Raw genomic sequence first — 23,318 nt, 5'->3', positions numbered from 1 at the left:
GCTCTCTTAATTATTTCTTGTTTAAAACCAGGAATTTGCCTTGCAGGAACCATTTTGCAATTGCCTGTGTGATTCAGACCTCTGTTTCTGTTCATTGGTATCACATTCCAGTGCCATCAGCCTCTGTTTGATAAGTGATGCAGATAATATTTTTTATATATATCAACAGATACATCATGATTACTTGTCAACACATATTCTGTTATCAGCTGTAGAAAAATATAAAAAATTCAGAGCTCAACTAACTAACTGAACTAACTATGGGATATTTTATAGAAAAGAGTATTTACCTATTTTAATATATTTCTTCTCCTGAGGAGTTAGAAGTTCACTTTTACTAAGTCTGATGTGTTAGCTGTACTGCTGTCGGAACAATCTTTATGAATTTCTTGATTTGTAAATCAGAGTTCAAATCCGGAAGACAATATGTCTTTTAAAAGTCTCTCTTTGGGGTTTATTTTATAACCAGCATATCTGGTCAGCCCCTGTCCAAGACAATTACAGAGAAATGGTTGTCTTTGTGCACTTCTCATTGTTATTCACTGGCAGGATAGTCATCAGAGGGTCACATTAAAGTTCATTCAATCAAAGCTGTGGCAGTAGCAATAGTCTGCCTCAGGTCAATTCCCTCTCTTGGGATTTGTAGGGCACTACCTGAAGTTATTTGCGTAATTTTATGTAGCATTAGTGTCTTGATACTTTGTAGCAAAGATTTCAAAGGCAACAAATCTGTATCTAGTGTTCTACTCCAATGACAATCCAATTATCTTTCCTCTTACTGTGTTATTGTAACCATTTTTATGTATCCTCTGGTATCTTCTAAATTCATTTGCACTTAGCTGTAATCTCTATATAATGTGTACTGTTATCTTTATGTTGGTTGTTATAATCAGGTTTTGTATTTCTCTGTCCACGTAGTTATTTGTTATGTACCTGTAATCATCGTTGGAACCTCTGCCTTTTACTTTTGAAATAATCTTTAAAAGCACTCCCTTCTGCTGCAATAGATAAACCATAGGCAAGAAGTATTTGCTTTTCTTCAATGACAGTAAAGGGATCTTTGGCAACCCATACCTATATCTAAATTGGTTAGTTTGGGTGAATCCCAACTGTGTCTTGATTTTTTTTCAATCTATGCATATGTACAGATGTGTTTAAATATACAGAGATTTATGTGTGCACATACACAGATAGATACACATATATTAAGGCCAAATCAGTTCTGTTACTTCCATTGCAGTATCATTTGCAGATATTTTTATGAGGCTATTTTACCACAATATTCTTCATTTCTAATGCATGAATAAGCTTTATATGATGTACATTCCTGCATATTCTGCAGAAGTACCTAAAAGGTACTTTTTTTGGCCTGAGGGGGGAACAAAAAGCATGAAAACTCACATCCATGAAGAGTGTTCAGATCAGGAATATATGAAGTCTATATGTAGATAATTACTCCTCTCAAAGCCAAATTTCCAAACTTAAACTGATGTTTTGGTATCAAACCTTAAATACAAATGAAAGCATGAGCTTATAACATAAATGTAATTTCTGGGGTATTTCTATTTTGGGGATTCTAAAGAGACTGTGAAGCATTCTTATTTCTTGGAAGAGGTATTATTTAAAATACTAAAAATGGAAATGTATGTAACACAAACTAGTTCAAAAATCATAATTTTATATATTTTGATGAGAATTATTAAAAAGGTAGAAATATGAGGTACTACTTCATGGAGGAAAAACTGCGAGAAAATAAATAGAACAGCAAAATAATAGCTAAAAAGGCTAAAGCAATGAAAAGTAATTTTTAGCATTAAAGAAGGTAAATTAACTTGTAAATCAAAAGACAAAACCGGAGACTGTTCAAGAATGAGGAAAAAACATTTCAGCTTGATTTCAGAAAATTAAGCATGGAAAATATAGGCAATATTCTCCAAAATGGCTGGAATAGGTAAAGATGAGGGAGAAACAAATACTAGACAAATCTTTTGAAGACTGCAACATGATTAGTTGGTAACAGAATATTTTCAGAAGGCAGAATAAAGTTCTTACAGTGTTGTGCAATGCACTAGAAAGCTTTATCAAGATGTTCTGAAGTCAAAGAACTTAGTCATAGAATCACAGAATCATAGAATGGTTTGGGTTGGAAAGCACCTTAAGCTCATCTAGTTCCAATCCCCCAGCCATGGGCCAGGATGCCTCACACTAGGTAATGCCATTCAAGGCTCTTTCCAGCCTGGCCTTGGACACTGCCAGGGATGGAGCATTTACCACTTCCTTGGGCAACCTGTTCCAGTGCCTCACCACCCTCACAGTAAAGAACTTCTTCCTTATATCTAGCCTTCTCCCCCCGTTTAAACTTGGACCTGTTACCTCTTGTCCTATCACTACAATCATGACAACAGACAGAATAGGAGACTATTACTTCCTATTATACAATACAGAATTTGTTATTTTTACTTTGGGGACAAGAGATGCTAGAATGAGGCTGAGGAAACACTTTCTTGTGTGGTTTAGTGATACATTCCAAGCATTGAGTAATTGTGGCTGTTTGTTCCAAACAATAGAAGTGACTTGCACCAATGATTGATAGAATTTACAGTCAGGAAGTCTTTTTTGAAAGCTGGATTTTCCCCAATTCTTCCTGCAGATAACAAAGACCAGAATTTAACTGCTTCTTCAAGACTTTTCTTCAAGACTTTTCTTCAAGACTTTTCTTCAAGACTTTTCTTCAAGACTTTTCCACAAACTTGTTTTGATACAGTATCATAATTTTAAAACACTTAGAGAAGATAATGACTTTGAGTGAGATCTTGCCTGTACTGAAATATTGTTTTTTTCCTCTTGATTTCTGTGTGGTGCTCAATAGCCAGGTGTTTCTTTTCCCCCTTTTCTCTTTGTTGAGCAAAGCTTACAAATTGCAGAACTCTCGAAAGAAAAGCCATGCTATTCACACATCTAGTTGAACCAGTCTCTTACCTGCTGCAAGACTCGTGCTTCTTAACAACATCTTTACCCAACTACATGAAAAAGCAGTTCGGCTTACATTCATTTAGCAGCCACAAACACAATAAATAGCAAATCAAAGCTTCCATGGAATTTTAGCTAATTATTCTCTATTTACATCTGATACAAGCAGAGTGTTGAAAGAAAATCTTAGTTCAGCTAGCGATAAATTTAGCTGTGAAATATTGAGGTTTATGTTTCTCATGGTTTAAGCCCAGACAGTAACTCAGAACCATGCAGCCGCTCACCTACTCCCCCCTCTTCTTCCTAACCCTGCTCCCGGAGGGATGGGGAAGAGAATTGAAAGAATGTAACTCCCACAGGTTTAGATAAGAACAGTCCAGTAACTAAGGTATAACACAAAACCACTGTTACTACCACCAACAATAATAATGAGAAAGGAAATATCAAGGGAAGAGAATATAACCACTCATCACCTGCCAACTGATACCCAGCCTGACTCAAGCAGTGATCTAGCCCTTCTGAGTGACTGCCCCCAGCTTATGTACTGGGCATGACGTGCTGTGGTATGGAATACCTCTTTGGCTAGTTTGCATCAGGTGTCCTGTGTCTGCTTCCTTCTGGCTTCCCCTCCTCCCTGGCAGTGCATGAGACTCAGAAAGTCCTTGGTGAGAGTAAACATTACTGAGCAACAACTAAAAACATTGGTGTTATCAGCGCTGTTCCCAGGCTGAAAGTCAAAATCACAGCACTGCACCAGCTACTAAGAAGGAGAAAATGACTGCCACTGCTGAACCAAGGACAATGCTGTACTTTATCTTACAGATTCTTCAGTATATGTAGGGAACATATATTTCAAATCCTCCTTAGGGATAAGATACTGTAAGAGTTGTCACATAAGTTTTAGATCTCTACTCCAAATTAATATAGTTTTGGAATAATTCAAAGAAGATTTTTTTTTGTGGATTTTTTTAAGGTGCTTTTCTGAGAGAAATAATTCTATGGGAGCTCTCATTCTGAAATTTTAAATTGTGAATGATATATTTATTGATAAGTTTGTAATGTTACTTAGATTTGTGACTTGCATTTGTTGTATAAATTTTAACATTAGTGTGTGTTCATTTTGCTGTCTGAGATGATAAAGAGCAGGATAAGGTTTTTTCTTCAGATCATAAAGGAGTCTCCCCTATTTTTCACACTTGTTCTGAGAGCAATACCTAGTGACCTGTCTTTTTCACAGCAAGGTGTAAAATTTATTTGTCCTTAATTTCTGAGGATGATAAAAATGGGAATATAAATGAAAGCAGTAAGACTTAGAAGAAAGACTTTCTTTAAACATTTTAAATTGTATGAATTAATGGGTTTTGATTGCAGACTGATCTATTTGTCTCTTTATCTCCATCACCATAGTCACTCCCTTAGACTTGTTTTGAATGCTCTCAGTTTCTTTTCAGGTTTAAGGGGCTCAGACAAACACTTCCCTGGAAGTGACTGTGTACTTTTTTTGCTCACTGTGGCTTCTTTATCTTATTTAGGTTCTACGTGTTTTATTGAACTGAATTTTGGTTTTGCATACAGAAATAAGAGCAATTTATTGTGGTTTTGTAAAGTTCTCAGTTCTGCCTAATCTGTGAGGTTATCATTCTCCCCTTATATTTCTTTGAGTGGACATGTAGGAGAACTTGGCATTTGAGTGGTGGAAATACAAATAGGTCTTCATTTTCATTACATAATTATTGCTGTAATTTGTAAAATTTCTGAAAGCTGATGATAATCTAACATTTTGATTGTATTTTTTTTCTTGAAGGGCACTATGAGGAGGTGTATGATAACCAGCTTAACTTGGCCTACTATTTCAATGACCCTGAGGACAAGTGGTTAAGTAATTACTTTCATGAGGGATGCTTTAACACTGCTAAACTAATAACAACTGATATCAGGAAAAGAGAGGCACAAGCACATGCAAATATGGGCCTCATCAAAGAGGAACAAGGTAAGTCACTGAGGTCATAAAGCTACATTTTACCAGTATTTTAGACAGCCATCTTTGATTTGCAACCATAATTTGGTTTTAAAAATGTTACAATTTTAATTTTTGGAGCTGCAAATAGGAAGACAGAAAAATCTGTCATTATTCACAGATCTGTTTCCTCTGACATTCCATCTACTGTTGAGAGTACTCCATCAGATGAAAAACAAAACACAAGTTTAAAGGATGCATTTGTTCACTGCAAAGTTTTTTTGGGTTTGACCTTACTTCATTTTGCTTGTTTTTGACGAGATTCGTAATGCTGCCTCAGGCCATCAGTGTTTGAATAGAATGGCATCTGTGGTTGCACAAACTGAGTTGATTTAAGAGGTATAAATGAGTAGTTCAGTTTAATCCGGCCTCCAACTTACACTTGGATAAAATGGCCTATATTTTTTGTGTCCTATTTTAAAACTACCTTCTGGTAGTTTGACTGAAAAAGGCACCCTGTTTGTTGGTACACGACTGCCACACTGGTGTTTGCTTCAGATTTATATCTTACCACAAGCTCCTTTCCTCCATTCATTAATCTGTATCCTCAAACTGTGAGACTCTGAAATTAGAAAAGATATTAACAGAAGTAATTAGAATCATAGAACAGCCTAGGCTGGAAGAGTTCTCTGGCCCAAACTTTCATGGGAAAGACTGCCAAGATGAGATTGTTTTAGGCACCTTGTCAAACCACATCTTGAAAAGCTCCAGTAATGGGGACCCTACCACATCCCTGGGGAGGCTGTTCCAGTGAATTATTGCTCTCACTGTAAATACTACTTTCTTATATCAAGATGAACCTTGTTTCTATGTTTAAAAACATATACATTATCTTTCACGGCTGAAGGCTTTGTGTGTGTATAGTAGTCTGGGTATAAAAAAAAGTGTTATCCTGTATTTTTATTACATCCTTTCATGTTGTAGAAAGACAAGCAGTGACCGACCCTCAAGTAACTGAACAAAATCTCTTTCAGTTTTAATTCCAAAGTGTAGTGGAGGCCTAACCATTGCTTAAAATATATATGATTTGTATAGTTATCACAGTTTTAAGTTTGTATTTGTGGGTTGAAACTATTCCAACTCTGAGCTCAGTTTGTGGCTGGTTTCTCAAATAGAATGGCTTTTCTTAAGAGAGAAGATTCACAGAAATTATTATTTTTTTTTTAATAGTGCAATTCCTGTAAATATCTGACAGAATGGGTGTGTCTTGAAAGATGGGCTAATTTCCTAACAGAAACCTGGACATAAAACATGTCTCCCCTTCCTCCTCTCCTCCTTCACATCCCCTTCCCTCCCTGCCCCCCACACCCTTAAGAGGTGATTGTCCTGGGTTATTTTTCTCATCTTCTTTTGTAGTTGAAATATCACACTTTTTTTTCAGTATGTCCTCATATTTTCTAGGCTGCTGGTCATTCACACTGTTTTCCTCTGAATTGTTGCCATATCTGTCTTGCCTGCAACACCCAGAGCTGAAGTCAGTTTTAAAATTTGGGTTCCTATCAATGATAAAAAAACCACTTGTTTTTCTTACAAGTGGTTTTATTTCTGCTGTCAAGTATGACATTCACATTCTTTATTTCAACTTAAATTGCATACTCATATTCAGTTCATGACCTTCAATAATTTCTAAATTCTTTTCTGAAGAACCATTAACCAGCTATTCTTTCTCCATTCTGAGATCAGCAGTTACGTCTGCCAGAATGCAATATGTTGTTTTCTTTTTGCATGGGGTACCATCCTGTGTTTTGTAGGCAGTTTCTAGAAATTGTCAATATTGCTTTGAATTCTGAATTGTTCTTCAGCATGCTTTCTCTTTTTCCTACTTTGGTATTATTTGAACATTTTAAAAGCATCTTCTATCCTGTAATTCAGATCCTTAAAGAAAATGATAAGTAATACACTGGAGTTCCACTTAAGTAGTTCTAATGAACTACTTATAACCAATATCTATATGGGATTTCCTAACTAGTTTGCACTCACCTAACAATAATTGCAGGTGAACTACGCTTCCTTCATGCTTTACAAGGAAGTTATATTATAGAAATTATTGTTACTATATAGGAGTTATATTTACAAGAAAGTTATAGTCGAAGTGAGAAAGAATTTACTAACTTAAATAGAAGATTGGTTTGATGACATAAGCTCTTGACGTATTGGAGTTGGCTATAATATTTTCATGTTTTCTTTAAATGCTTGGGAATAGTCTGTTTGAATATGTATTTATTCCAGTATTGTTTTAGGAATTTGTTAAGCTAAATCCAGTTTTCCAGTAGATAAGGTAGAGCCTGCTTAAAGCCCATTCAGTCACAACCAAGTTATCTTCATTTTGAGTGAAAAATGCTCAATTAGCTTATCTGTCTGATGATCAGTAGGATAAAATTGTTGAACTTGATGGTTCAATTTGTTTTGGGTTTTTGCAGCTTTTTCACTTGGTCCTTCAGTTACTAAAAAATAAAATTATGAGAATGCACATAAAAGCAAACATCCCTATCTTTTTGCATCTTTAAAGGCTTATACTAACTGTGTCTCACTACTGTTATACAACCACTGCCAAAAAAAAAAAATCAGCATTTCCTAGTTCTATGACGTGTTAAGCAAAAGTTGCTGAACACTTACATATATTTAAGCCCATTACAAAAACCAATCAGTATAGTTATGAAATACACTTTGAGATGCTCAGAGAAGGGTGAATTTCATTTTCCTGCTGTAAAATATTAGAAACTTCCAGATGAGAAGCTTATTATTAACATTGGTAGGAAGAGACAAAGCAAAATGCTTTTTCACTGCCCAGGGTAAAGCGCCACTATATAGTAGGATCTGTCCTTTGCAAATGTTTCTTTCCAGAAGGAGAGAAAGGAAAAAAAAAAAAAAAAGGAAGAAGCTGAAAGAGTAAGCATAGGATTTGTTTTGAGGGACTACTGAGTAAAAGACAGCAGATGTATTCCATGCACTCTTTATTTTCAGTGGGTGAAAAATTAAATCACAAGTTCTGTTTGAAGAAAAGGTGTAAGAGCAGGTGTTGAGTTGGCATTGTATAAAATTGCGTAAGTATTTATGGTGTTATAAGTAAAATTCTAAACATGCTAATTTTAATATTAGGGCAGATGGATATAGTTTGTAAATTGGTCTTCTTTTTTTTCAGTTATTTATAATTATGTAATCTAATTATCTTATTAACTGAATGAGTCAGATGCTCACTTCCTATGGATGTGTATATACATATACATACAGGAATAGATATGCATGTATAGAGAGGTATGTGTGCATTAATATATACATATACAAATATGTATTTGTACCTATATTCCTCAAGGAACCTGGCCTAGTGGATGGTGTCCCTGCCCATGGCAGGCAGTTTGGAACTAGAGGTTGGAAATAGACCTTTAAGGTCCCTTCCAAATCTAGCCATTCTATGATTCTATATAAATACAAGGATATCTCTGTAGGTATGTGAATGACGCCTAACACTTACATGATACTTCGATGTGATTTAAATCATCATATCTATATTAACTTCATTGATTAATAGTGCAGCCAGGAAGACAGGAAAATCTGCAGGAAAACAAAGTTAGTCTATTGTTCATATGTGCATGTTTTTAACTCGAAATATCTCGTACGAGTTTTTTTCAGTTCTGTCACCAACACTGTATTTTTTATTACTTGTGTATGGAAGCTGTCTATATTTGCTTAGGACTGATTGCTTGTGAATATAAAGTTAAACATGTACTTGTAAAGGTTGTTGCTTGCCTTAGAAGCGAATCAATAAATTTGCTGGGTAATATTTGTGTAATCAAATTTAAAGTTCTTTGACTTTCAGCCTGGTCCCTGTCCTAAAGGCTGGATATAATCTGATGTTCATTAATCTTCAAAGATAAATATTTGAGAAGTCAGCACTGTAGACTTCAGTGGGGGTATTTGGATGCAGGTGATTATGGCTGTCAGTACAGAAGGGAAAGAAAAGACTAATAATTTGGTAGCCTTGTATAGGCACAAATGGAGCATTTGGCTTGAAGCAAACATTATATTAGTGATATTTCTTTACAGAATGAGATTTTAACTTCTTCAAAAAAAACCTGTTTGTTAAATCATAGAATCATAGAATAGTTAGGGCTGGAAAGGACCTTAAGATCATCTAGTTCCAACCCCGCTGCCATGGGCAGGGACACCTCCCACTAAACCATGGCACTCAAGGCTTCGTCCACCCTGGCCTTGAACCCTGCCAGGGATGGGGCATTCACAACCTCCCTGGGCAACCGATTCCAGTGCCTCACCACCCTAACAGTAAAGAACTTCTTCCTTATATCCAATCTAAACTTCCCCTGTTTAAGTTTTAACCCATTACCCCTTGACCTATCACTACAGTCCCCAGTGAAGAGTCCCTCCCCAGCATCCCTATAGGCCCCCTTCAGATACTGGAAGGCTGCTATGAGGTCTCCACACAGCCTTCTCTTCTCCAGGCTGAACAGCCCCAACTTTCTCAGCCTATCTTCATACGGGAGGTGCTCCAGTCCCCTGATCATTCTCGTGGCCCTCCTCTGGACTTGTTCCAACAGTTCCATGTCCTTTTTATGTTGAGGACACCAGAACTGCACACAATACTCCAAGTGAGGTCTCACAAGAGCAGAGTAGAGGGGCAGGATCACCTCCTTCGACCTGCTGGTCACACTCCCTTTCATGCAGCTCAGGATATGGATGGCTTTCTGGGCTGCGAGCACACACTGCCAGCTCATGTTCATTTTGTCATTGAGCAACACCCCCAAGTCCTCCGCAGGGCTACTCTGAGTCTCTTCTCTGCCCAACCTGTAGCTGTGTCTGGGATTGCTCCGACCCAGGTGTAGGACCTTGCACTTGGCATGGTTAAACTTCATGAGGTTGGCATCAGCCCATCTCACAAGCATGTCAAGGTCCCTCTGGATGGCATTCCTTCCCTCCAGCTTATCAACCGAACCACACAGCTTGGTGTCATTGGCAAACTTGCTGAGGGCGCACTCAATCCCACTGTCCATGTCAGCGACAAAGATGTTGCACAAGACTGGTCCCAACACTGATCCCTGAGGGACACTGCTCGTTACTGGTCTCCAGCCAGACATTGAGCCATTGACCACAACTCTTTGCGTGCAGCCATCCAGCCAGTTCTTTATCCACCGAGTGGTCCATTCATCAAATTGATGTCTCTCCAATGTAGAGACAAGGATCTCGTGTGGGACAGTGTCAAACACTTTGCACAAGTCCAGGTAGATGACATCAACTGCTCTACCCCTGTCCATCAGTTCTGTAGCCCCATCATAGAAGGCCACCAAATTGGTGAGACAGGATTTCCCCTTAGTGAAGCCATGCTGGCTGTCACCAAGCACCTTGTTGATTTTCATGTGCCTTAGCATGCCTTCCAGGAGCATCTGCTCCAAGATTTTGCCAGGCACAGAGGTGTGACTGACTGGTCTGTAATTCCCTGGGTCATCCATTTTCCCCTTCTTGAAAATGGGGGTTATATTTCCCTTTTTCCACTCATCGGGAACTTCACCTGACTGCCATGATTTTTCAAATATGATGGACAGTGGCTTAGCAACTTCATTTGCCAGCTCCTTCAGGACCCACAGATGGATTTCATCAGATCCCATGGACTTGTGTATGTTCAGGTTCCTAAGATGGTCTCAAACCAGATCCTCTCCTACACTGGGCCTAGGGTCTTCGTTCTCACAGTCCCTGAATCTGCCTTCCAAGACTTGGGTGCTGTGGTCAGAGCCTTTGCCAGTGAAGATCAAGGTAAAGAAGTCATTAAGAACCTCAGCCTTCTCCAAACCCAGGGTAGCCAGTTCTCCTGAGAGCTTCCTGAGGGGGCCTATGTTGTCCCTAGTCTGTCTTTTATTCGCTACAAACCTATAGAATCCCTTCCTTTTATCCTTCACATCCCTAGCCAAGTTTAATTCTAACTGAGCCTTAGCTTTCCTAACCTGGTCCCTAGCTTCCCAGACAACATCCCTGTATTCTTCCCAGGCTGCCTGTCCTTGCTTCCACCTTTTATAAGCCTCTTTTTTTCTTCAAATTTTCCTCAGCAGCTCCTTATCCATCCAAGGAGGTCTCCTGGCCCTCCTGCTGCACTTCCTTCTAGTTGGGATGCAACACTCCTGAGCCTTGTAGCAGGTGATCCTTGAATATCAACCAAGAGTCTTGGGCCCCTCTGCCCTCTAGGGCTGTATCCCATGGAACCTTACTAAGCAGGTTCCTGAAGAGGCCAAAGTCTGCTCTCCTGAAGTCCAGGGCAGTGAGCTTGCTGCACGCTCTTCTCACTGTCCTGAGGATCTCGAACTTCACCATCTTGTGATCACTGAAACAAAGGCTGCCCTGGAGCATCACATTTCCAACAAGCCCTTCCCTGTTGGTGAGCATGAGGTCAAGCATGGCACCTCTCCTTGTCGACTCCTCTATTACTTGCAGAAGGAAGTTGTCTTCCACACAATCGAGGAATCTCCTGGATTGCCTGTGCTGGGCTGTACCATCCCTCCAACAGATATCAGGGTGGTTGAAGTCCCCCATGAGAACAAGGCCCTGCAAGCATGAGGCTGTTCCTATGTGTCTGCAGAGTGCTTCATCCAGGGAGTCCTCTTGATCAGGTGGTCTGTAACAGATCCCCACAGTAATGTCTCCCATCGCTGTTCTCCCTTTAGCCCTGACCCACAAACTCTCTGTTGACTGCTCACCTGTCCCCAGACAGAGGTCCATACTCTCCAGCCTATCCCTAACATAAATAGCAACTCCCCCACCCCACCTGCCGAGCCTGTTTTTTCTAAAAAGCCTGTAACCTTCCATTCCAACACTCCAGTCATAGGAGCCATCACACTATGTTTCTCTGGCTGGAGTGGCTGGAATATCTCTACATTGCTCCAAGCATTTATTATAGGTGCTGGCAACTGACTGGGTGTGTTGGGATGGAATGATGCCCCCCTCCCCCAACACATCTAGTTTAAAGCCTGCCTTGTCTGGCAAGCTTCCTACCAAAACTGCTCTTCCTCTTACACCAGCTCCACCAGCCCCCAGCAGACCTGGCCTGTTAACTTGGGTCCCGTGTTCAAGACACCCAAACCCCTGACTATGGCACCACCCTTTTAACCATTTATTAACCTGGCCAATCCTCCTAGCCTTTTGGGGTCCTCCCCCGTATCCTGGAAAATTGACAAAAAGACTGTCTGAGCTCCAGAGCCCCTAACCACCTCTCCCAGGGTTCTGTAGTCCTTTATGTTCTCCAGGCTACTGCTATCTATATCCCTAGCACCCACAGGGATCACCAGAAGTGGGTAATAGTCAGTGGGACTTACTAGAGCAGGCAGCCTCTCTGCAACATCCCTGATCCGTGCCCCTGGTAGGCAACACACCTCTCTTGAGACTCGGTCAGGACGACAGATGGGTGCCTCTGTGCCTTTGAGTCCCCTACTACTACAACCCGCCACTTTTTCCTGGCAGCACCAGTAGTGATCTTCTTTAGCAAGTGCCCCCAGCTGGTTTGTTTCTGGTGCGAGTGCGTTTCCTCATCAGCCCCGTGCAGGACAGCAAAGCGGTTCTGGGTGGGGACAACAGATTTAGGAGGAAGCCCCTTGCTTTTAATGGTCTTCTTCCTCCTTTTTTTTTTTTTTTTTTGTTGTTGTTGTTGCTGTTCCCCAGCTTCCTGGGTTAACGGCCTCCTTTCCTCCGTGAACTACAGGGGATACTTGAGGCCCCTGCACAGTTTGGACCTCCAGCAAGCAGTCCTGCTTCCTCTCAGCTTCCCTGACATCTTTTAGTCTATTGACAGCGTCCCGCAGCTCAGCCCCTGCTGCGGGAGGACCTCCACCAGGGAGCACTGGGTGCAGCCCTGCCCATTGTACACCCTCCCCTCACGAGACCAGTGCAGGCACTCTCTGCACTCCGAGCTCTGCACTGCAGCCTCCCCTCTCACCGGCTCTGCCTGGGTGCCAACGCTGGCCACCGCCGGGGCAGCCAGAGCAGAGCTCCCAGACCGGGCCCTGGTCATTGAGGTAAGCGCTCACCATCCCCCTCGCCTGCCCGCGCAAACTGCCTCGACCCGCCCTGATCGCTCGCGCTCCTTGGGGCAGGTTTTTAACCAATCAGGGCTAGCGCCGTTCCTCCTGGCACCGCCCCCTGTGAGTCCCTGCTCGCGTCAGCTCCTGGGCAAGTCCTGGTGAGGACTTGGGGGACCCTCGGTGGCTGTGGCTGCTCCGAGTTGAGGCCCCTGGAAGCGGAGCTTCCCCCTCTCAGGTGTTGAAGGCGTCCTCTCTCCAGCTACTCACCTCAGTAATTGACCAAAATAAGGTCTCTGCTTACAGGTTATCCAAATGAGGTGCTGCTCATTGATTATTATAGGAGTGTACAGGTTCTGATCCTGTTCCATGCATTGCACTCGCCTCATAGTTCACCTTTCTTCAGGAGGCTGATAAGAAATTGTTAGTTTGGTTGCTAGTCATTTTCCCATATAGCTATTCAATGTGCTGATGTCACTTCATACACTTGAAAAAAAAAGCAGTATCATCTCCCTCTCCTCACCCCCTGCCATTAAATCCAGCATTACTTTTCACTCAAGCACTGGATTTCTTACAGAATCTCAGTTAGGAGAAATTAATTTAAAAAATACATTCATTCCTGTGCTTTGAATGTTTTTAGAAGTTAATACCATTCGTTACAAATGTGCGCATTTTTCTGCATACTAGAGAATACGGTTATCATAGCCTGTGATAGTTTTATTATAATAGTGTAAATTCTGCTAAAGTTAGTTGTGAACTTCAGGTTTACACTGCTGTATCTTGCAGAAGTAACAGTCTGAGTGTATTGATAAACATAATGGCTAGTGGTAGTGTGCATAGGTTCTTACTCTACCAGTGCTCATCATTACAATATTTGAGTGATTTATTTTCTGTATTAAATGGTTAACATCTACTGGCCATGAAATTATGTAGGCCTTAAATATACATCAAAAAGATTCAGGTAACTTACATCAGTAATAAAATGGGTCCAGGTGAAACAAGGAATTTGTACTTGTATTTGCTTCAAATAGATTATAACAAAATTAAATATAGTATATTTCTATGTTATTCAAAAGCATAATAAAAAAAGGCAAAATAAAAAAGCATAATAAAAAAATAAAAACAGATATCTGAAAGTGTACTTATTCTAATAGCAACTGTTAAGGCCACTACAAATAATAGATGTGTTTGTATAAATATGTGTGTACATAGGTATGTATGTATGTATGTATGTGTATGTATATATACATACACATATATATGCAGACATATGTATGCATACATGTGTGCACACACTTTCAAAATAACCAGTGCTTTCAAGCAAGTACTGCAGATGATACCAAAATTTCAATCTTAATACCAAACAATTCTGCGTTTCTGAGAGAATCTTAAAGATGACTAATTAATATATCTGATGGTGTTTTTCCTTAAGGCACACCCTTATAAAGGATAAGTTAGTTGTACATTGTCTGCGGGACAGTGGAGAAGGAAAAGTCACATCAAGAACTCTGGAAATAATGAAAACATCATCGCTACAAACTTACTATAAATATCTACCCTCCCACTCTCAAATAATGCAAGGATCTCAACACTTATACTTCAGAGGTTAGCCTCAAAGGTAGACATCCACAGACCACCATGGTTGCTTTCCTGCATGAGTAAAGCCATGCTCAGGAATGTCTATGATTGCTGGAGCATAGCTCAGTGCTAAAATGCTGTTACTAGTCCTGCAAATGCTTTTAGCTTGTACTAACTTGGACCTTCCTACCCTGCAATTATTCATGGGTGCAGTTTGGTAATTAGGAGTGTTGCAGGGACTTTTTCTAATAGTTTGCAAGTAGTCACACTGTTTTGAAGGCTAAGAGAGGATAGACACACCTTTTCATACCTGCTGGTTGCTTGGAAACATTTCTGGATACATTTAGCTAGTTTTGAGAAAGCATGAAAATATCACAGTAGATTCCAGTGAATAAATAAAACTTTCACAATTAATTCCAAATGGAAATCAGTGCCATGGCAGAAACTGCACAACCCCAGGTATAAGAGCTGTCAGATGTGTGAACGTTGTGCTGTTCTCTCAATGCAGTTGTGACTTCCAATTAGTCATCAGATATATACTCCGCTATCATATCAGGATCAACAAAAGGAAATGCTTGCAGACCGAAAGACTAAAGGCAGACAGAATTAGTAACAGAGAATGCAAAGCAAATGACAGTTAGATATCCCATTGATGATTCCTATAGCATACAGATAATCTGTGAATCAAATTTTGTCTGTCTTTTTGTGGGTTTCGGGCTGCAATTCTTTAAGAATTCCTGATCAGGGTCTCCTCAGTCCTTTCTAAAATAAGCTTAGACACTTCAAAAAATCTGACATATTCTCCAAATTAATGAAGATTTCTAAGTGTTCAGTCTTAATCCAGTTCTGCCTTGTTTGCAAGCAATGTTAAGCTCCTGTTGCTTTTCAGTCAGAGCGGTGTTATGCCAGAGTTGATAATTTCTGATCTCTCTGCACCTACCCTGAAAATATTAATAAATTACACCTAAATTTATGAGAAAGGTCTAATTGTTCTATCTGTAATCATGGATAAAATACAGTCTATTCTATATATTAGAATTTGATACAGACTTTTATGGTTGAAAGGCTACTGAACATAAGGAACTTCTAAATTAATTAATTTGGGGGTAGGGGTGAGGGTAGGAAACATGGTTCCTACAAACTTTGATAATCTGGATTAAGACCAAGAAGTGGGATCGTGCCTATCATGTAACCATGCTGCTGAAATTAAAGTTTTTAATCAAAGCATTATAGAGCCTGGTGGAAAAATTCCTGTTCAGTTTAATGGGCTTTAATGCAAGCTTCTGAAGATTAAGTACAAATTTCTAAATATGTTTGGTAAACAACAATTTGCAGATAGTTCACAACATCATCTTTTTGTTTTAGAACATAAAAAAACCCTAAATTGATTATTTTCTTCTTCTTAGCAGGTCCTATTTAATCCATTGATAAGAAATTGTTGCTTTTGCATTTATGGCAAGTGTTTTTCAATTAAAGACTGTAGTGCACAAATGAGAGAAACTCCGCATATGTTCATGAGTATATATGCAGGGGAAATATGCACATTTAAGCAGAATTTCCCCAGTTGGTTTGGCTTCAGGCAGAAATCATTTATACCCAGATTAAAAAAAAAAAAAAAAGAAAAGATGTTAATATTGCAAAATGAAGTACTAAAAAGGTCTAAAAAGGCAAAAGTTAAAATTGCTGATGAAATTTCTTATACTTTTGTGTGTGAACATTTTGTGACATTTTAATTGCATAAACCTGTACTGTCATTTGCTTCTAGGAAATTACGAAGTATAGCCAGAATAAAATTCACCTGTGGGAGGGATGGCTCACATGCACTTTCTATGTTACTAGAACTTTATATTGTTACCTGTGTTGCAAGTCTGCTAAGCCCACTTAAATAGTAAATCCTCATTGTGCTGTATAATGTAGAATTGAAAAGTGCTCTTTTACAATCCACAAAATTGGATACAGTTGGTAAATAAAATAAAACTGTGGGGGGACATTTGTGAAAAGTGAGATTCCTTTTTGTAAGAAACTTCTTTCTGTTTAAAATGATACTCAGGTAAGTTTGTGATTTTTGGTAAAAGATTATCCTTGTAGCTTCCTTTGTCATTTTTTTATAATTGGATTTTTCATAATGTGGACCAAAAAGAGAAAAGAGGTTTAAAGATACAAATGCCTATGTAATTTTTTTTTATAGGAAGCCTGAATGCTTGTCAAAATATGGCAGTGGTTTTAAGAAGAGTGTCTGTTCTAGAGGTTTAGAGACTATCTTTTGAGTTAGGAACCACCCTTCTGTTCTGTGTTTATACAATGCTATTTCCTGTATGCTTCTGTAACACTTGTACTTCGTAAGTTTCAGTAATAAATTGAAAACTAAATGTGAACATGCTGCTCAGTGCTTAGTTGCTGCCAAGCAGCATGCTGTCCTCTATAGTATGTACAGCACAGTCCTACTTGTCTGTTTGTCCGTATGGAATTTGGATAGATGTCTATTCTTAAGCTATTCATTTTCTAAAAAGTAGTGGGAATTTATTGTCCTACAGACTTCTTACAACTTCTTCGTAAATTTATTTGAAGTTCACTGCAAATCTGATTGGAGGACAGTATGGGCACATAGGTTCGTTTCCTTTGGAGATTGACATAAAAATGTCTTTTTGTAATGCTCAGTGTTTGGAGAGAACAAACAAAAGAAACAAAACAGTGTTTCATTTGATTCTTTTACTTTTTTTTCGTGTAACAGACCTTCTTTTATAGTAACCAAATACCATGGATTTATCATGAATACTTCAGACGTGAAAACTTATATTGTCTCATAATGTCTTTGGTTACATATACCTGTTGCTAAATTTGGTCTGTAAGTTCACATGGAGACATATTCTTAAAAAGAGTCTCCACATCAGGGAACTTCAAGAGACCTTCTCTTAATAGCACATGGAATTCTGCATATCCAGTTTGGACCTTTAAAACGCTTCTAGTCATTGATTTTCATCATATCAAGTGAAGCTACCTTTCTTTGTTATTCTTTGCTTACACTATTTCACAAAGTGGTAATATCAGGGCTTGTTTTCTGGTTGCTTAAGAATTAAATGCATAAGTTAACTGGGAAAAAAATTATTGTTGAGCATAAGGAACAGGAAGTGATTCTATAGGTGTGTAGCGAATAAAAGACAGACTAGGGACAACATAGGCCCCCTCTGGAAGCTATCGGGAGAACTGGCTACCCTGGGTTTGGAGAAGGCTGAGGTTCTTAATGACTTCTTTACCTGGTTTCATTGGGTCTTTGGTTGGGGGTGGTGGGGTGGTGTGGGGTGGTTGTTTTGTGTTGGGTGTGTTGGGTTGGTGGTGTTTGTGTTTGTTGGGTTGGTGTTGTGTGGTTTGGGTTTGGGGTGTACATGAAAAACAGCCCAGAAAGCCATCCATATCCTGAGCTGCATGAAAGGGAGTGTGACCAGCAGGTCAAGGAGGTGATCCTGCCCATCTCCTCTGCTCTCATGAGACCTCACTTGGAGTATTGTGTGCAGTTCTGGTGTCCTCAACATAAAAAGGACATGGAACTGTTGGAACAAGTCCAGAGGAGGGCCACGAGGATGATCAGGGGGCTGGAACACTTCCCATATGAAGACAGGTTGAGAAAGTTGGGACTGTTCAGCCTGGAGAAGAGAAGGCTGCGTGGAGACCTCATAGCAGCCTTCCAGTATCTGAAGGGGGCCTATAGGGATGCTGGGGAGGGACTCTTCACTGGGGACTGTAGTGATAGGTCAAGGGGTAATGGGTTAAAACTTAAACAGGGGAAGTTTAGATTGGATATAAGGAAGAAGTTCTTTACTGTTAGGGTGGTGAGGCGCTGGAATGCATTGCCCAGGGAGGTTGTGAATGCCCCATTCCTGGCAGTGTTCAAGGCCAGGTTGGATGAAGCCTTGAGTGCCATGGTTTAGTGGGAGGTGTCCCTGCCCATGGCAGCGGGGTTGGAACTAGATGATCTTAAGGTGCTTTCCAACCCTAACATTTCTATGATTTATGATTCTATGATTTAAAAATATAAACAGCAGATTTCTAGGAGAGAAAGTCTTCAGATCAGATGCTTTTGTCAGGCAGTGGCAGACTTAAGCAGCCATAAATCCAGATAAATTCCTGGGAAGGACAGATTTAAAATGTTTTTTAAAAAATAGAGCTCATCCTCATGCATGTGCAGGATGTAGTTCCTCTAGCAATGACATCGCATGCTTGTTAGTGGTATTGAACTAGCACATATTGCGTTGAATTGATGTTATAGGAATTAGGTATGTTTTCAGTTCAAATTAGTATACGCCTAAAGCCTATAAAGAAGCTTCTAAACATGCAACAAGAAAGCAAGAAGGGCCTGTTGAGGTCATAAAAATTTTCTTCATATAATTACTTTTTTAAAAGGTTTTGTAGGCAATGGAAACATTTTAAATAAGAGAACTCCTGGACAATTCTGTATAGTTCTTATTTTCACTTCTGAAAATAATTACTGTGAAAATGGAAAGCTTTCTTCATGCATTTCAGTCAGTTGATATGAATCAAGACTTACAATTAAGCATAGGGAACTAATAATTTTCTTTACACTAGAAAAATATGAGCAGGTTTGACAAAAGTCTCCTTAATCCTTTCACCATCACCGCCACTTTCTTAATTCTTCAAATGGAGAATATTTCAGTCCTGATATTAACACCCGGGAACAGCTCTGTATTGTTCCTCTGTAATGAGAAGACCCTTGGAATATTCACAGCAGTGCAAAAATGCTAATTCTAAACTTTGTAATGTATGTTTTCCTTAAAAATATTGACATATGCACAAAACCCCAATCATAAATTAGTTACCGTTCTTAGGTATCTGGTGTTTGTAAAGTTCATTTTCAAATACATCATAAAATTGCTGAAAAAGTAGTGCTGTTGTTTGCATTGAATGATTAAAGATATCGTATCAGAAATATTTTTAGAAAACATTTTATGTACACTTGGATATAAATGTAATCCTCAAGTGAGTTGTTTATACATATCCTTATGTAAGAATCATATTCTTAATGTTTTTGCTATCAAATATTGCTGTTTGCTTTATGTGTATGTTCATAAGCCTATGACATTTAATGAAGAGATCTTTTTAAAGTATTGATAGCTGTGAGTAAATCATACTATGTTTGATCTGTGTTAAAGATTCAAAGTCCAAGGTCTTTGACTAGAACTTAGAATAAAACTAATTAGGTTACATCCCCAAAGTCTGATATATCTTTAAACAAGACTGCAAATGAAACTTTATTAAAACTTCAAATGAATTATTTCTTTGCTTTTTTAAATTCTTTTTCCCTCTCTTCTCTTTCATGTCTATGACATTGCTTCTTGTATTTTACCTGTCTTTTCCAGGGTGTTTTAATTATTTACTGCTTAATGACTGGTATTGAGATGAAACTTCATCCAAAGCTGCCTGCTCACTAACAAATTTTTTTGCTTCAAAGCTTTGGACAAAGATCTTGGACTATTGAAGCTGAACTAGCAGTTGTCTTCATAAACTTTCCTGGAGGCAGTGTTTCCTCTTAGTAATTGATAAGGGAAGTACTGTTTCTGGAGATGCCTTCTCAGTGGGACTGAAAGCTTATGGGGTTGCGTGTAGTCAGCCATTATCAGTAATCTGTAGAAGTCATAGGTAAAACAAACACTAGGAAGCTATTAATAAAAATATCTTACTGTTCAGGAGATCATAGGATAATTCAAGTTAGAATGGACCTCAGCAGGTCATTAGTCCAACCTGCTACTCAAAGCATCCTTCTGAATTAGATTATCTGCACAACAGAACAGCTCCGGTGCTGGAGCATTAGAGTTAGGGTTAGGGTGAAGCTGTGAAAAGTAAGGGGAATGGGGTCAAATCTGAATAAAATGTAATTGCTACCAAAAAGTTTAAGCTGAGGCAAGCATTTGACATGAGTTAGCAAAAAAAAAAAAAAAGTAATCTATTGAAACTCATCTGCTTCAGTGTCACTTTCTGTATTTAAAAGATAATGATCATATTACTCTTTGAGATTAAATTGTAATATAACTTGTTTTCATTTAGTTCTCTTGAGCTAAAAAAAAACCCTTAAGCTGTGAAAAACAACTGCAAAGCATGTGACATTCTTCACTGTTTATCATTGTATTTTCAACTCCTTCTCCTCCTTGCATTTGGATATCTGCCTATAAAAACCGAAATATCAGTGAAACCTGAAGTGTGAGCATCCCACTGAGTGTGGGCCTGCTCTTATTCAGAGCCTGGAGCATTACACTGTGAGAATCCTGAATGGGTTTTGCATCTTAGATAGCCTTTGCGTACAGAAAGGACTCTGAAACTTTACAAACATGAAAGAAGAAGGTTTGAATGTTATCATGAAGCAAGAATTCTATTCTTTTTAAGATGGGTATGTTGTTATTCAACTAGTGTCCAACATTGTCTGCGATGTTCTCTAGATTAAAATTGACATACATCAAAAGTGTTTGTTTATATAAAATCAAATTGGAAAAAAGGCATCTAACAAATGCTGCTTTCATAAAATATGTTAGCCTAAAGGGATAAAGGAATTTTGATTGTAAACAAATGCATTAGTTCATCTGAATATTAATGCAGACAGACAGGTTAGTGTAATTTTTGCATGCGACCTCTTCAGTTGTCAGTTTTGTCCTGAAGTTGGACACTGATCTTGGAAGTGTAAGCTTTTATTTTTATTTTAGGTTGCATGTGAGCAAAATGCTAAACCAGTTTGTGCAAAAAGTGTTGCAAAACCTCCAAAGATTCTAGATTCCATCCTAAACTGCTGTGAAAATGACTGAAATATTTTTTTTTTCACTGTCAAGCCTAAAGAAAAGGGAAACATTGGTGATATAATGTAGTTCAGATAGCAAGAAGGTAATCACAACTACATTTCTAACTTTCCAAGTTAAGGTTACACTTAGTATGAAATTGTTCTTTGATTTATTGCTGCCTTTCACATATGTCCATATGTTATATTTTGTACCACTCTGTAAAGTATGTGTGATGTCTGTGTGCACATAGTTTCGGGGGAAATCATGTAATTGACACTGTATTTTCTTTGTAGAGTTACTCTGAGTAGCTGAAATCGATGTAGAGAACAGCTCTATGTCTCTTAGAGAAAATCTGACAGGTTTTACATAAAGCTAGAAGCAACTTAAGGCCTGGAGCTAACCCAGAATTTTGAGAGTGCAGTGCAGTAACTGGAAGAAAGGCAAGAGGAGGATTTTGTTCCAGTCTCCTCTACAACAGAGCCTGTTCCACTTGTACTTACTCTTCATGCTTTCTTCTAAGAAAAAGAATATTCTTCATAGCAGTTCCTCTTCTGGTAATGTGCTCTTCAGTTAATTACAGGGGGTTTATTATGGCTAGTCCACAGTAAACTATCCCCAAAGCAGCTGTTGTTTCAGCTGCCTCTGGGAAACTATTCCTTCTTTGCAGTTCAGTAGCGTTGGTAGCGTCAGGGAAAGGACAGGCAGGCAACCAGAGAAACTAGTGTTATCCCAGTTTGTGAGGTGCTTCTTAAAGAATCTTTTAAGGAACACCTTTTTAAAGCATTTTTAATAGCATAATGTGTTTATGACGTGATAGATCATGCTGTAAACAGTCCTACAGTGGGTGCTACAATATGCCCTGTCTTCTAGGTTTTTGTGTGTTTAGCTTTAAGGTAAGTAAATTAGGGCCTCAGAAGACAAGACTATATATATATGCATATACACACACACATACATCCGGGAATCAGTCTACCAATGCCATCTCAAGTGTGATGCTCAACTTTCCTTTTATCTCTCTCCTCTCCTTTATGTCCTCAAGCCTTCTACTTCTCAGGCATGCTTTCAGTTGACCTTCAGCAGATTGCACTCTAGGGACAAATCTACTGGTGTATTGTCAAACTGAGGAAATTGTCAGAATACCCTGTGATGAGGCAGTGTGTTCATTACAATATTCTTATGAACTGTCTATGTCATTTTGCTAAAACTGCCTGTGGAATCTACCTGAAAAAAGTTATCAGCTCCTATATAGTAAATGCAAATAACTCTTTATCTTAAAAATATTCATCTTGATTGTTGTCTCATTTGTTGTGATTTAGAGGAACTTTCTAGAGCTAAGGAACCACAAAATTTCATCTTAAATCTCTTCCACAGTTTTTGTCTTGCCTTTGCAGATGACACAAAGTCAGGTTCTTTTATATGAGGTCAGTCCTAGTGGCCTCTATACAATTCATTTTATCTCAGGAGTCCAAGGTGGTTCTACTATTTACTGAATGAGGGCCTTTTTTTATGATTCTTGTGAACTTTTTTAACACCTCCCAAAGCATCTTGTAATTTAGAAAATTGCAACCTCTGTAGATAGTGGTTCACATTGTAAACTGTGACAGATCGTTAACTATTTCAGCATGAATAGTGCTACCACATTATCATAACTGATCATATGAAACTAAAAATAAGTAGTTCAAGCAGTTAAACTAAAATGTAAGTCATATATTTTAAAACAGTAATAACATTTTTCTTTTTTACTACTGTTAACTGTTGCTTCAAGCAGATTTTATGTCCATGTTGCACGGTGAAATAACTGATTAAAAAGATCTAGTTTTAGGTTGAAATATACTATAATATACATAAAGATTTATTGTTCCTTTGGGTTGTTGTTTTAAGCTAAATTTAAGTATTTTCTAAAGTCCTCAACAACTGTTTACGTTTTAGAATTTAATGTGCTTTCTGCTTATACTACTGCTG

The 23,318-nt window shown here is 38.6% G+C and overlaps 1 protein-coding gene across 4 annotated transcripts in view; it reads left to right on the top strand.

The window, feature by feature from the left end:
* TTC29 (tetratricopeptide repeat domain 29) overlaps positions 1 to 23,318 on the top strand; it is a 136,165-nt gene that overhangs the window by 28,504 nt on the left and 84,343 nt on the right. For all 4 annotated transcript variants that reach the window (XM_061354189.1, XM_061354185.1, XM_061354186.1 and 1 more), the window contains exon 5: positions 4,775 to 4,960. In XM_061354189.1, coding sequence (XP_061210173.1) covers positions 4,775 to 4,960 — 186 coding nt within the window. The remainder of the gene's footprint in view (positions 1 to 4,774; positions 4,961 to 23,318) is intronic.

Source organism: Neopsephotus bourkii, unplaced genomic scaffold (genome assembly GCF_033783945.1).
Source record: "Neopsephotus bourkii isolate Nb327-2 ecotype Australia unplaced genomic scaffold, CSIRO-AGI_Nbou_v1 NB_718, whole genome shotgun sequence".
NCBI lineage: Eukaryota > Metazoa > Chordata > Aves > Psittaciformes > Psittacidae > Neopsephotus > Neopsephotus bourkii.
This window is presented reverse-complemented; position numbering and strand designations above follow the sequence as displayed.